Source organism: Lissotriton vulgaris, chromosome 8, assembly GCF_964263255.1.
Source record: "Lissotriton vulgaris chromosome 8, aLisVul1.2, whole genome shotgun sequence".
NCBI classification, from domain to species: domain Eukaryota; kingdom Metazoa; phylum Chordata; class Amphibia; order Caudata; family Salamandridae; genus Lissotriton; species Lissotriton vulgaris.
The window spans coordinates 236421347-236436987 of record NC_141696.1 but is presented as its reverse complement, the minus strand read 5'-3'; the positions used below and the strand labels follow the sequence as shown (position 1 = coordinate 236436987).

The window sequence follows — 15641 nt, the reverse complement described above, 5'->3', positions numbered from 1 at the left end:
TTGGTGGATCTGCACAAACTTAGAAATACTAAACGAAGGTTGAATGTGCCTATCAAATTTCATGCAGATCCATCAAATGGTGTCAAATTTATTAGTAAATCAAAAATATTTTGAGCACTCTTTAACTTTGCACCTCCCACTGGATCTTCATGAAACGTAATATACCGGCACAGGGTATCACTTGCTAACTACCTGCCACATGACAAAGACTGAACAAAGAGCACTAGAGGTATAGACAAATGAGAATTATATTGACCCACTCTCCCCCTTTAAGTATGCCGTTTTAAATGGACTAAAGGGGGTGGTGATGGACGGTCCTCGGAAGCGTGTTTCCGGTCCAGGGAAGACATGGCTTGGCAGTTCGGGCTGGACTGTTCCCATGAGGAACAGGGTCAGACTGATTTGCATATAGCCATGTCTGAACTGGGGTGGCAGAGTGGGCCAAAGAACGGTGATGGATTAAACCCAGATCTTTTGACTGGGTGTGAGTGTTTGATTGATTCAGATGCTTCATCCATCACCACCCCCTTTTGTACCGCTTTAAATGGACTGGCAAAAAAACCTGACACTCCAAAACAAAACAACCCTACCTTAGTTATAGAAACGATCTTACTTTCATATTATTTGAGCTGGCGAGTAGATGAGTCAGGATTTCTTGTTGCAAAATAAGACACTGGCATTGGAGAGAAACATTTAAACAATTAACCCTTTTGTATGTTGTGTTACATGTTATGGGAGCAGACTTGAGATATGTGTCTCATTATTGTAAGTGTATAGGTTTGCATATGGTTTTCGTATTCCCTCTATCCTTACTCTATCCCTACTCTGAACACTTATGAATGTGGCATGACGTTTCGACCCATGCGTGTAAGCAAATACAGAAAGCACAGTTTCTGATTCTCCATAGACTAAAAAACGCATGTCTGGGTGGCAGATCACACAACTCAATCGCTAGTTCCTAAGGGGATTTCGCTAAAAATAATCACACAATTTCGACAATATTTAGCAAATACTTCTCAACACTATCAAGGATGAATTAACAAGCACATTGTGTTGTTATTACGTCCCCAAAAAATTTCACTATCCTATTTTAAACGTTACAGCATTTAATTCAGCAATATTTTAACTGCATTATTAAAGAGCAATTAAATTGCATAAAAGGATATAGCTGGGGCAGAAGTAACAGGAAAAGTAAATTAAATATTATCCATCCTCACATAAATTCTTGATGGAGTTCCACATATTTCCAGAAAATAGGAGTCTTCATTCTTTTCACTCATAAAGCACTTGAAAAAAGAAAGTCTTCTAGTAGACCACATAAAAATAAACCTACCTTTCTGTTTTTTCAACATATGGTATCAATTCGGAAAACTGAATTTCTGCTGTTTGTACCAATTTACCAGCTGCCAAGGACCAAAGTGAGCCACATTCTTTTGACCTGCATACAAGAGAAAGTGAACATCACCACCATTTAGTAGACAGAACAAACAACATACATAACTTTTTAATTCACTGCTGGAAACTCGTGTGAAATGTCGTGATTGGAACTGTTAAAATGCCAAGGCAAAACAATGTAATGCTTTCCCAATATAGGACTATCAGAAAATGTTGATTCATGGCTTACCAAACACTCTACAATTCACATTTTTAGATTATGCTCAACTTGGTAGAGATCACGTTGCTAAAGATAAATTGAAGCCAGTACTCCTCAATATATACAAGCACTAAATAACTGAAAAATCGATATACAAATGTTCACATTTTTACGATCTTTTGCTCAAGAGCATTTATATGATCTACCAAAAATAGCAAAGCTTGTTTTAGATAATTAACCTTAAAATGCAGGTGGACATTTCACTGTCAAAAAAGTAGTTTTCTTAAAAGAAAGGCCTGATGGTGCATGCAGTTATTTTTCATCTGATGGAAATAGCGCTGTCATACTAATGACCTAATAACCCTTTTTAAAAGTGCCCATTTAACTCGTAATAACCTTTCTTCAGGGGTACAGTCTTACAGAAATTGTACATAACGTCTTCGCTAGAAGAAAGGGAACTGAAAGGTGCCCACAGGTGAGGAATTAATCTGAGACGTTACAAAACAAAGGTCAGAACATGATGAAAACGTGTATGTATTCATAAAATGCAGTATTAAAAAGTAACGTGTCTGTAAAGGACACAAAAACGTGTTTTTTTCCACCCAAAGTTATATGCTCTAATGGGGCACAGTCTAGACTCTAGAATGAAGGAGTATATTTCACAAAAGTGGCTTACATTTGTATGTTCTTATATATTTTCGGACTTAGGAATTCAGTGCCAGCAGATAAGCCCACAACATACTGTCTGTCACCTGGTACACAAACGGACACACTGAGTTCCGAGAGCGATCAAATGCTTAGTTCTGTCAACATGTTCTTAAATACAGTTGATGTGAAGTTCCTGCTTACAGACCAAAGTAACTCCTTTTTTCACAAGCATTTTTGCTGCTGGCCACCACGCCCGTATTAGTTATCATAGCTTATCGTGAACACTACAGAATATGATAGAAATGTAACTGAACTTCATTCTACTAAGAGTGACATTTTAGAAAACCATCAAACTTTGTTTTTTGAGACCTGATTAAGTCTCGACTGAGACGAAACACGTTGGCTAAAAGAGAATCACTTTTGTACTTGGATTTTAAGTGTTTGGATTAACCAATAAAGAATATATTCCGACCATCGGTGGATTCTGGACCTGCTTTCTGTATCACTTTCTTGGACTCATTTAATGCATAAGGAAAGCTATGTTATTTCTTGATGGGTGCTGATTCCAATTTCTTCTCATTTGTGTTTTAGGCTTCTGCCCAATCGGAAGTAAAGAGGGTTGTACTTCCTGGTTTCTTGAGCACCATCACTACACTATCAAGCTACTTATATTAACAGCTGCAGTAGTTTGCCTCGACCCTTTTGTGTTCTGCTTGGCTAACTCTAGGATGTGTGAAGGCTTGGCCGGTACTGGTACTGTTCCAGGCAGCTATACATTATGGGGCTGTTGATTACTCATGACTCAGAGAAAGCATTTATTCTGATTAAAAAATGCTCTATCACTAGAAGAACAGATAAAACACCTATGATGTAATGGCTCACAATATTAGAATTCATACATCTTATTGATGGGTGTTACTGTCAATAGGAATTATAGAACTTAATTATGCAACTGATTTGCCTTGAAGAAGTGGTATTAAAAAAGGTTGTGGAGCATATGTTGGTATCTGGCACAGAATTACATATCGGACACACTGCGCCGTGGTGTAAAGTCAGACAGACCAGGACAGTCCACCAGATAAAAGAAATTAATGTATTGTCCCTAAGGAAGGCGCAAAACCCGACAGTGTGCACTTGCACTGAGGAGAGGGCATCTGTGAAAGATACAACCATTGTTTGTAGCCACCAGACATAGCCACAGTTGTAAATCACTGCTTGGTCATTCACTGGGAGGAACCTACCCTCAATTTTAAGAGGCGGCAAAGATCCGTCTGCAGGTGCGTGCACAATTATAAATATTAGGGGCTCTATGTGCAGACTATATAGGTTTTTGGTATGGATGGAAGATTGGTATCAACTTGAAAAGGCTACTTCACACAAGTAGAGGTCGACAGGCTCCCATGCCAGCAAAGCTGACAATAAAAGAATACCTCTTTTGTACCGCAATACAGATAAGGGAAGTCCAAGTTTCTTAATAAAGATCCAGATGTCGGAATGCTGACGGATCTAAGGAATGGTGATTCACAACAAGATTTGGACTGGAATGGATAGTGAACGCCAATGGAAATAGGCAATCTCGTCGGGATTAATAATAATTTTCCTCAACGAATGCAGGAGGCTCGTCAATGGATATTCCTCCTTGCAAAAATGGTAACCAGCTGGTCAAGAGCTGTCCAAGGGGAAGCAGTGAAGGTCGACTTACATACATACAATTTAAATGCAACATTCAAACTCAGATTTTATTTCTTGTTTCGATTATCGCTTTTGCGAAAAGTAAGCTAAACTTTCCAGTTTATTCAATTCAGTTTTACAAATGAAACACATAGTTGTTTCTAAAATATTTTTTTAAATGTATAAATATTAATATTTCTCAGCGCCCTGATGAAGGAATTGGCTGTAAACTTCTCACCTCCGAAACACGCGTCGGCGCATTTCTTGTGTATTTGTTATGTACAGAAACTTTATGTATGTCATTGTATATTTTTCTGTCGTTTCTTTATTGATTTATTTATGTTTGTGTTTTGCTTCTATTTTTGATATGCACAATGTTTATTGTCTCTCGTCATGTTTATGGGGCTCCATAACTATTGATGTCCACTGTTGCTGGCTTTTATGACAAATCTATGTATATGTGTGATATTTAAATGTTATTTATACAAATGATTTATACTCGTTGAAAATTATGACAACATTTGAAAATTACTTGTCTTTGGCACATGAGCTTTTATGGATATGTTACCTTTTTTTGAAAGTATGTTCTAGGAAGACTGTTCCTGTTAGCTATTGTGTTTCCCCTGCCCTACTATTTTGATCAAGGGGCCCTCCTATGTTTTTCCATGTAAGTCAACCTTCACCTGACATAAAGTTGTCCTTAAAAACAAATTCTTTATCAAGTATACATGCAATAAAATTGCAAAACTACCACACAAAAACCCGACATTAAAATATAGTGATCAACTTGGAACGAACACAAGCTAAGGACAGCAAATTATTTCCAAATGCTTTATGATGAGGCATGTGGCTGATGGCAGAAGGATTAGGACCACCAAGATCATGGATGATGAAAGCCAGACTTGCAGCCTGCCGTAAGGCGAATAAAGTTCATTACATTACCTTATGTGACTGCTTATTGTATTACACTGCATCACTCCTACAAACATAGTATCAGAATACTGTGAGCCTTTTTGATGACGTATAACACAGATAACAACCCTAGTAAGTGTTTAATAACGAATGCCATCTGTTTGGTTATAAAGAGCCCACACTATTGCAGTCCTTTTCCCTACAGCATTATACTTTTTCATCTTATGATATGCACTCCTACTTACAACCAAATGCCACAAGCAGAACATTCCAAGGTGTACCACTGGACATGCTGACATCAAAGGAAATGGAGAGAAATATTAATACGTCATGCATTATGACACTCCTGCACCACTGCTGGGATTAAACTTGAAGCCACATAAATAGCAGCAAGGATTTTGGCACTTCCTGACATTTATGGATCAAACACCTATGATGAGGCTCTGGAATGGTAAGCAAACGGTGAAAAATAAGATGGCAATGAGTGAATTTCAAATATTTTACCTTAGTTCAAAACCAGCTCTTTCCATGACAGCAGAGACTGGTGCTCTGACATGTCATTGATTGAGTCAAATACCCAATAAAACAAAACAGCACATGATTCTTCGTAATTGTGCTTAAGAATTTAGACGTTCAAGAGAAAAATTTCAGAGAAGTAAGGCGTGTTTGCAAATGTGTGAAGCGAACACGGTCTAAACTGGCCCCACTGGCCAGTGCCTTCAGTCTCACCTGTGTCACAAAAAAGTGAAGGGAGTCAAATTTCTGGCTTTTTTAAAACAAGGTAAGAGAAAAAACAGGACAATATGTCCCACTCACCTTTCCATCAACAGGCCCACGATGTCAGGCAGCATATCTGCAAAGTCCTTCAGTTTTTCTCGTGTGATGCCTAATGTTTCAAACATTTCTAGACATTCAACTAGGACTGGGGGAAGCGTTTGTAGCTCATCACACCACTGCCAAGAGTACAGTAATTCTGAAACTAAGGAGCAGGATTAGATTTAAAATGAGTACAAACATAAGGTGCAAACAGAACATGGCAAATAAGTATACACACTTAGGCCCTCATTACAAGTGGCCCAGAGCATTATCTGGGCCATTCTGAGAAGGCCGGTGTTTCCAGATTACCGGGTCCAGAAATACCAAACCCAATAATCCTAGGCCAAGGGACACCAGACCTACTTGCGACTAGCCATGGTCGGACTGGGTTGACCGATCAATGTGTGGGATGTTTTATAGCAGTTTGAGGGCCTGTTTTATGGCCAGTGAACCATTTTTCTAGATGCTGATTATCTTGATATTACCACAAACATCGCCTGCAGCAAACACATATCCATGCAGTTTCTTGTACCTTGCAAAATACTCATTGAGTGTGTCTTTGCAAGTTCAAAACTGTTCTAATTTGCAAATGAGGATCACTATTTTCGCTAACGGAGGTTAATTTTACTTTGGTGCCTGAGCCTTTTTTTGTTTTTGTCCCAGTCCGACCTTGCGCCTAGTCCCCACTCACTCTGCTCCTTTCCAACACGGGTAGTAGCAAATGCCCCCCTGAACGTTCCCCTCACCCACTTCGACCGCCATTCAGGTACTTGTCCCCGACAGTAACACCACAGCCGTTAAAATTGGCCCCTCCCCCTTCCATTTACCAGGTGCTTGTTTTAGGTGGTAACCGGAAGCCGATTTGGGGCTTTTATTTCCTCCCCAGAAGGGAAGCTAAAACAAGCAGAAATAGACCTGACCCACCTTGGGCCTCGTGTTATTCTCCATTCCATGGGAATTAACGTGTAATACTTGTATTTAGGTGTGAAATACCTGCCAGAATCAGAGAATGCAGTCCCCAGTATGCTTCCACCTAAATTCGTAATGATGACAGTAGTTTCAAATGACAGAGAATATGATCAATAATGTATTTTGACATCTGATCTATGGATGAAAGTACATACACTGTATCCAACAGGTATTACAAAGAAGGCAGTTGCTGCGCTGCGGCAAAAAAATATTAGCTGTTTACCACCAGTTAGTACAAAGAAGACAGTTGCTGCGCAATGGCAAAGAAGTTTTAACAGTTTCGTATTAAAACATGGTCCAAGGAAGGATTGTGCTCATGTGATTGCAAAGTGTTTTGCGACTACGCAAAGCACACATTTACTCGATTCCACACCACTCAAAATACAGGAAGACGGTTTTATCAATTCTCTTTCAGGATCGGAGGCTTCGGATTATGCTTTCTCATTCTTTACAGTAAATATTCAGCAGCCAATGAAAAAAACGTTTAATACATACAATCAACTACATTTCCCACAATGCAAAAGTGCAACACCACCAACCATAAAGTCTGTGTCCTATAAGTAGGCTCTTCAACACTACTACTTCCTCCTACTTTGCTGCTTGCAGCCGAGTTCATTACTACTTTTATTATGACACCTGATTTTTGTATGTGTTTACCTTGGTAATTCTAATTCGGCAGTGTATTTATTTACGTGTGTATAATTAAGCGTACCCGACTTTGTACTTGGCTGACGGTCGAGCAGGATCAACTGGTCATTGGCGCGCCCGCATATGCGCGTTGCTGCAGGACTCTCCTGCTGTGCTGGGCCCTCAGGGGGAGCGGCGCGAGCAGTCTCCCCCAGGGGTGTTCGCGCACATGGAACAGTCCATGCGCGAGATAGGGAAGAGCGTTAGGGAAGGTTAGCGCGCTAGGAGGTGAGGAGAATAGGCGTAGGCAGAGGCGCGAGTAGGGAAAAGACGGCGAGGTTTTCACTTCAAGCGGAATCAGCTCCGCAAGGTCGTTTTTCAAGTTAATAGGGGGCAGAGGTTGCCATAAATATAGAAGAGTTTCGCCAGAATGAATATCAGTTTGAAGTTGGTGGAAGCTTTGATGGTCATTCAACAGGAAGGGAGAGAGGACATGCTGACCCAGGCTGCCCTTCAGGAGATGCTCCCTCCCAAACGTCCTCCACAGCGGTAAGCGGCGAAAGGGGTGAAGTCGGCGGTAGAAGCTTGTCAAACATCGCAGTTCAAACAAGTTACTTCTTACATCCTCGTTGTTAAGGGCATTAACAGGCAAAATGCGGTAACTGTGGTAGCGTAAATAGGAATAAAATGGGAAAAAATATTCTGGTGTGTTTACGGAGCGGCTCCAAATGCTTAAACTGAAAAGGAAATTCAAGCACACCGTGTTAATTATCTCAATAAGGGCGTTGATTTAGTTATGAGACAATTCCTGGCACAGTGGGTTTAAATTCACCCAAGGGCGGGATTCGGTACAATGCTCGCCATGCCTTCTTGTGAAAGAGGAAAAACTCAGCAGTTATAAGTAAGAACATTAATTAATTGCACGGAGAAACAAGCGCTGGCAAAGTTCCTTGCCGAAAACGTGCAGGCGAGGTGCGACACGGCAGGACGGAAGGAAGAGAGGGGAGGGGGAGGAGAAATGCGACACGGCGGGAGGGGGCGGGCAGGGGAGGGGGCGGAGAGGGGAGAGGTGCGACACGACGGAAGGAAGAGAGGGGAGGGGGAGGAGAAATGCGACACGGCGGGAGGGGGCGGAGGGGTAAACAAAGACGGACGTGCACGCGCCCGTGACTTTTAAGGTCAATGCGCATGCGCATAAGCTTAATGCGCATGCGCATTGACCTTAAAACTCACGGGCACTGCAAGGAATCGCCACGATTCCTTGCAGTGCAGATAAAGTGTGGATAACTCGCAATAGTCTCGCTTTGCTCGATGCGCATGCGCATCGACAACAGGCGAGACCTAAAAAGGAGGCAGGAGAGCGCGCTCGTTGAGCACAGGCGCTGAAGGGCATCAAGACTTGGCGCAACAGGGAAATTCTCGAATATGGACAGGGGCATTTCCCTTTCACCTCAAAAAGCGGTGAGTCAAGAGGATGAAATACATGACTGTTGATAAGAGTGCGCAGGTTCCCGTGTTAAAAAAGGGGGTTACTAGTGGTGTAAAGCAGGCAGCCCTCAAGAGAAAAGGGAAGGTAAAGGCTGTGAAGAAACTGGTATTCACCCAAAGCGGGCTGGGGGCCACAGGGATGCCTACATTACCCCCATTTGCGCCTTCAGAAGGGATTTGACGTTTCTTGTCAGGAAACCAGGCCAAGCGCCATGGGCCAGACTTTTATAGAGGGGGGCGTGAGGGTTCATTGGTTGCTTATTCCAGCGACAGCGAGGAGGGGGAAGAGTTTGCAGTGCAGCCTACTAAGGAGGTGGCCTTTTTCAGGACACAGAGTAGCATGCCACTGGACAGAAGCGGGATTGAGGAAAACACAGAGTCAGGAGTAGAATGCCCACCATTGTCAAGGAAGGGGGGACCCCGTGCGCACACACAGATGTACTTAGGTCAAGAGCCACAGGGTACAAGTGACTTGGAGGTTGACTTAGAGTCAGACAGTGAGGAGGAAGGAGGAGATGACGAGGGACTTTGTAGCGGGGTGGTGGGGACCGATCGTGAAAAGGACTGGTGGTCAGCTGACAATCATGATACCCCCTCTCTTTCACCGCTTCAGGACCCCTGGGAAACGGAGTCCGAAGCGTGCTGGAGCCAACTACCCTCCCACAAGGAGAACTGTGCCTTTAAGAATGCCACGGATTCAGGAGAAGACACTCCCTCCTATGACGCGCTGCTGAGCCGGGCGAGTCTACTGGAGGAATCATACAAGCCCCCGGATGACGAGACGGTAGGGGGAGTGAACAAAAAGCAGGAAGTGGAGAGATCGGGGTGTTTCGACACCCGGGAGTGGAGAGGAGCGCTACGAGAGACTGCGGAGGACGAAGAAGAACTGAGGGAAGACCTGCCGGAGGAGCGGAGAGAAGGAGCAGCAGTGCCTGGAGGCCAACGTTACCATGCACCGCCCAGCCACACCCGCGGGGGAGTGTGGCTCACGCAGGTTCGTGACCGGGTATCGGGCTGCCTGGGACGGCGTGGCAAAGCCGTGTAAATAGTCTGTAGATAGAGTGTTATCCGTCTGTACCTTCCAGCCCCCGCCTTTCCTTGAACCCCCCTCCCCTTCCATCCTCACTGTTCTCTCCGTCACATGTTCTTCACTTAGTCTTTGTAATTAGAACACATCGCACCGGTGTCCGCACTACCCTGGGATCCCGTGGGGAACCAAAAGAGCAACATTCCGTACTCTAAAGCCCTCTCTTTCTTCTCCCGCATGTGGCGCTAGGACCCAGCCAAAGAGAGAGATCGGGGATCACCAGAGGAGGAAAGAAGGCAAACCAGCCCCTGAAGATTCCGTGCACTCGCAGACACCTTGGACCCTGCAACCTTAGCTTGCGGGAGACAATCACAGAGGAAGAAAAAACCTTCATTAAAATAAAACCACACTTACCAGCCTCTGTTGTCCGAGTCCCTCCTTCTGAACCACCACAACTGGTGTCAGAAGTGGGATCTGAGCCATCCATCCCGTCTGCAGAGATGGACCAGTTAATACAACACATTGTCAAGGGACAAGAGAAGCTTGAATGGTCGGTCGAACGTCAGATTACCTCGGCACAAGCTGACAGGGAAACGTTCAAGGCGGCTATGGCTGCCCAGATGGAGGGACTACAGAGAGCATTGAAGGAAACTTGTAGCGCCCCCCTAATAGAAAGAAGAGCACCAGTGCCACATCCCTCAGGCGTATCACTCCAGAAATACAATCCTGGTGAGGATCCAGACGCCTTCCTGACCAACTTTGAGCGGGCAGCCAGAGCATGTAGTTGGCCGGAAGATAAGTGGCCATTCTTCTTAGCTCCACTGTTATCAGGAGAAGCCCAGGCGGCGTATCAAGTAGCGAACTCTACCGGAATAACGTCATACGCCCAGATAAAGAATATAATCCTGGATCACCTGGGTCTGGACTCGGAGGCCTACCGAGTCCGCTTCTGCAAGGAAAAGGGAGTGACGGGTGAAAACCCTAAGACATTGTATTTTCGCCTGAAACATGTGGCTGATAAATGGATTCAGCCCGAGAGCAAAACTAAGGAAGAGATCATGGATTGTATATATTTAGAACAGTTTATGGAGGCGTTACCCTATGCTACACAGAGGTGGTTACTACAACATGCAGGGTTGACCCCGGCTCAGGCGATTAAAATGGCCTCTACTTATAGTAGGGCACAACCAAAGTCATGTCCCTGGGAAACTGAAAAACTGAAAATACCAATAACCAACAAAACCGAGAGGAGAGGGAAGTCAGTTCCGGAGCCCATAAAGCAAAGACTTCCCTGAGTTGAATATCCTGTGTGTGATGAGGGGACCCCAGTGTTTCGACTGTGGATAGTGGGGCCACATAGCCCGGATGTGCCCGAAAAAAAAAACCAAGTGAAGAATGGAAGTGGGCTATGCTCCTAGAGCGGTCATGTATACAGCCGAAATGGGCCCGTCCTTTTATATAAAAGTCATGGTCAACCAGACGTGGGTTAGGGCATTGTTGGACTTGGGATGCCGACAGTCGGTCATACAAAAGTCCCTCGTACTACCCCAACAGTTTGTGCCTGGTTCACGGGTGTTTATCTGATGTGTCCACAGGGATGTGAAACCCTATACTATGGCTGAGATTATGATACACCCAGTAGGTAGGAACCCCTGTAAGGTTAAGGTAGGAGCTATTGAAACCCTTCCCGAAGACCTGATCCTCGCGGTTGACAACCCAGACTCCATAGCTATGTTCACAAAACAGACCCAGAAACCTGCCTCCAACACTCGCTTAACGGCGGAACCGTGGGCGCTGGACCATAACTTTAGGTTCGCACAAGCCAACGACGCCAAACTGTTCAATGCCTGGGAGGCGGCTCACTCAGGTCAAGGTAACCCCCATGTACCATACCCCAGATTCATCATAGAAAAGGACTTACTGTATCAGGAGGGGAAAGAAGGGGATCCTAAACAATTGTTAGTTCCCAAAGAGTTCCGAGAACAGGTCCTATATTATGCCCACACCCACTTGACTGCTGGCCACATTGGGGCGGAGAAAACATTACAGAATATACTAAAGTGGTTCTTTTGGCCTGGCCTGTACAAAGAAGCCACGTCCTTTTGCAGGACCTGTGATGTTTGTCAGAAGAAAAACCTACAGAGACCCCAACTGTTCCCTTACAACCTATGCCAATATTAGGCCAACCATTCGAGAGGGTGGGTATGGACATCATTGGGCCTCTACACGTTCCTCAAAAGGAAACACCTACGCGTTAGTGATCGTAGATAACGCTACACGCTTCCCAGAAGCCTTCGCCCTAAAATTTCCCACCACTAAGAACGTGGCCAAAAAGTTTCTCAAATTATTCGCTAGAGTAGGGTTTCCCAAAGAGGTTAGAACGGACCAGGGGACTCCCTTCGTTTCCAAACTGATGAAGGAGGTTACCAACACCTTGCATATTCAGCAAAATCGTACGTCTATCTATCACTCGCAGACAGACGGCTTGGTTGAGCGTTATAACAGATCACTCAAAACCACCTTGAGGAAAATGCTGTCCCTAGAGAATCAAGATTGGGACAGACTCCTCCCCTTGGGCTTGTATGTCTTGCGAGCTCAAGTGCAGAGTTCCACGGGATACTCTGCATTTGAATTGCTTTATGGGAGACAACCTAGGTACCTGCTTGAGATCACACGAGATGCCTGGGAAAGAGAGGAGCAGGAGGAATCACGGTCACTCCTAGAGTACACGCAGTTGTTGCGTAGCAAGATAGGGAAGTTGAGGGACCTGGCATACTCTTAACATCGAACGCAGCCAACTATGACAGAAAAAAACATACGACAGGGGGAAAAGGTGGAGAAAAATAAATTTGGGGGATTGGGCATTGGTCCTAATGCCAACCACCACCCACAAATTCCAGAGGGAATGGAAGGGTCCTTATCAGGTTGTTGAAGCAATCGGAACCACAACCTACAGACTCCAAATATCCCCAGCCAGAAAACAATGTTTTCACATAAACATGTTAAAAAAAGTGGCTAGGACCTCTACCCAGGAACACTCAGTTCAGTCTGCCGTCCCCTATGGATGCCACCACACTGGCAGCCCTCCCTATCAACGAGGAGATCAGTACCACTATGAAGCAGGAACTAAAGGAGACCCTACAACCCTTTGCTGATTTATTCTCGGATCAACCAGGTAGTACTAAGTTGATCGAACATAGAATAGAGACGGAGCCAGGAAAGATGGTGAAACTACGGCCCTATAGGATTCCAGCCACTAGAAGGGAGTCCGTAAGGAAAGAGGTGCAGGACATGTTGCGCCTAGGGGTAATCAGGGCGTCACGCAGCAGCTGGTCATCCCCGATTGTGATGGCGCCTAAACCAGACGGATCCACAAGGTTCTGTATGGACTTTAGGGCACTCAATGCTATTTCCTCCTTTGATGCGTACCCCATCCCGAGGGTCGATGAGTTAATTGAACGCATTGGAGAAGCCCGTTTCATAACAACATTGGACCTAACGAAGAGCTATTGGCAAGTGCCTCTACGGGAGGAGGACAGACACAAACGGCCTTCTCTACTGACGAATGACTATTTGAATTTAACATGCTGCCATTCGGCTTACATGGTGCACCAGCCACATTTCAGAGGTTAATGCACAAAATCCTCCTTCCTTTTCGAGGGTTCTGCTCAGTGTATCTAGACGACATCGTCATTTTCAGTGATTCCTGGCAGAACCACCTGAAACATCTACGAACTACACTATTAGCCCTGAGGGATGCCGGGTTGCACATAAATGCCAAGAAGTCCCGAGCAGCGTACTCAAAGGTCAAATATTTGGGGTATATTTTGGGCGAGGAGGCTATAGCGCCCCAGGAGGAGAGGGTGAAGGCCATACGAGACACGCCCTTTCCTAAAACAAAGAAAGAACTAAGGGCTTTCCTAGGCCTCATAGGCTACTATCGAAGGTTCCTGGCCAACTTTGCGGAGCTAGCTGCTCCTTTGACCAAGGCAGATACAGTGTCCCCCTGAGGAGGCTAAGGCAGCATTTCAAAAGTTAAAAGAAGCCCTTACCACCAACTCCATATTGATAGCCCCAGATTTTGACAAACCCTTTTTGGTAGCTACAGACGCCTCAGACACTGGAATCGGGGCGGTCCTCTCCCAAATAGGAAACGATGGTCTGGAGCACCCACTTCTGTATATAAGCAGGAAACTACACCCTCGAGAAACAAAATACCCCACAATTGAAAGGGAATGTTTAGCAATTCGCTGGGCTGTAGAAAAACTCAAATACTACCTCGAGGGAAAACACTTCACCCTGTTTACAGACCATGCCCCACTACAGTGGATGTATAGACAGAAGTCCCAAAACCAGAGGGTCCTGAGGTGGTTCCTCTTCTTGCAGCCCTTCTCTTTCACCATACAACATAAGAGGGGCAGAGACCATGGCAATGTCGACTTTCTCTCTAGGCTAGGTACTCTCACCAAACGGGAGAATCTAAGGGGGGAGGAGTGTAGCGGGGTGGTGGGGACCGATCGTGAAAAGGACTGGTGGTCAGCTGACAATCATGATACCCACTCTCTTTCACCGCTTCAGGACCCCTGGGAAACAGAGTCCGAAGCGTGCTGGAGCCAACTACCCTCCCACAAGGAGAACTGTGCCTTTAAGAATGCCACGGATTCAGGAGAAGAAACTCCCCCCTTTTGACGCGCCACTGAGCCGGGCGAGTCTACTGGAGGAATCATACACGCTCCCGGATGACGAGACGGCAGGGGGAGTGAACAAAAAGCAGGAAGTAGAGTGATCGGGGTGTCTCGACACCCGGGAGTGGAGAGGAATGCGACGAGAGACTGCAGAGGACGAAGAAGAACCGAGGGAAGACCTGCCGGAGGAGCGGAGAGAAGGAGCAGCAGTGCCTGGAGGCCAACGTTCCCACGCACCGCCCAGCCACACATGCGGGGGAGTGTGGCTCACACAGGTGCGTGACCGGGTATCGGGCTGGCGTGGCAACGTTGTGTAAATAGTCTGTGGATAGAGTGTTATCCGTCTGTACCTTCCAGCCCCCACCTTTCCTTGAACCCCCTCCCCTTCCATCCTCACTGTCCTCTCCGTGTTGTTCACTTAGCCTTTGTAATTAGAACACATCGCACCGTTGTCCGCACTACCCTGAGTTCCCGTGGGGAACCAAAAGACCAACGTTCCGTACTCTAAAACTCTCTCTTTCTTCTCCCGCATGTGGCGCAGGGACCCGCCCAAAGAGAGAGATCGGGGATCACCAGAGGAGGAAAGAAGGGCGAACCAGCCCCCGAACAATCCATGCACTCACAGACACCTAGGACACTGCAACCTTAGCTCGAGAAAGACAATCACAGAGGAAGAAAAAAACCTTCATTAAAATAACACCACACTTACCAGCCTCTGTTGTCCGAGTCCCTCCTTCTGAACCGCCACAGACTTGAAGACGGAAGGGACACAGTTCGTACAGACTCGGCAGTTAGGAGATGGGATAGAGAATACTTATTCCCACACGCTCGCCCTCCACCGTTTGCAACGCAGCACATGAGCGACACCCAGCACAAGAGCTTGGAAGGATAGTGGGTCTGGGTTGAGCACTCAAACCCTGCTGGTGAGAACATGGCAGATGGAAAACATTACAAAGGAAGTTTCAGCTCTTCGCGAGGTTCTCGCGACCTTTCTAACGCGCAGATGGGTGGTTTGTGTTTACTGTGCCATCTGTTTAAGCGGCTACCTCTAATGTACCAGCGTCCATTGAGGAGCTTGATTATGCCAATATTAGCGAATCTAGAGCGGATTTTGTGCGGTCGGGCTGACCTCTAGAGCGGAGTTCTGTATCTTCTTGGACAACCTTTGATGGCGGGGTTGGGGACGGAGTATGTCCCAGTACTA

At 45.6% G+C, this 15641-nt stretch overlaps 1 protein-coding gene across 1 annotated transcript in view; it reads right to left on the bottom strand.

Moving 5' to 3' along the window:
* The window catches only part of LTN1 (listerin E3 ubiquitin protein ligase 1), a 406396-nt gene that overhangs the window by 234907 nt on the left and 155848 nt on the right, over window positions 1-15641 (bottom strand). Inside the window, exons 17-18 of the mRNA XM_086934025.1 lie at window positions 5642-5804; window positions 1334-1438 (exon numbers count right to left, since the gene is read on the bottom strand). Of these exons, the coding sequence (XP_086790151.1) occupies window positions 1334-1438; window positions 5642-5804 (268 nt within the window). The remainder of the gene's footprint in view (window positions 1-1333; window positions 1439-5641; window positions 5805-15641) is intronic.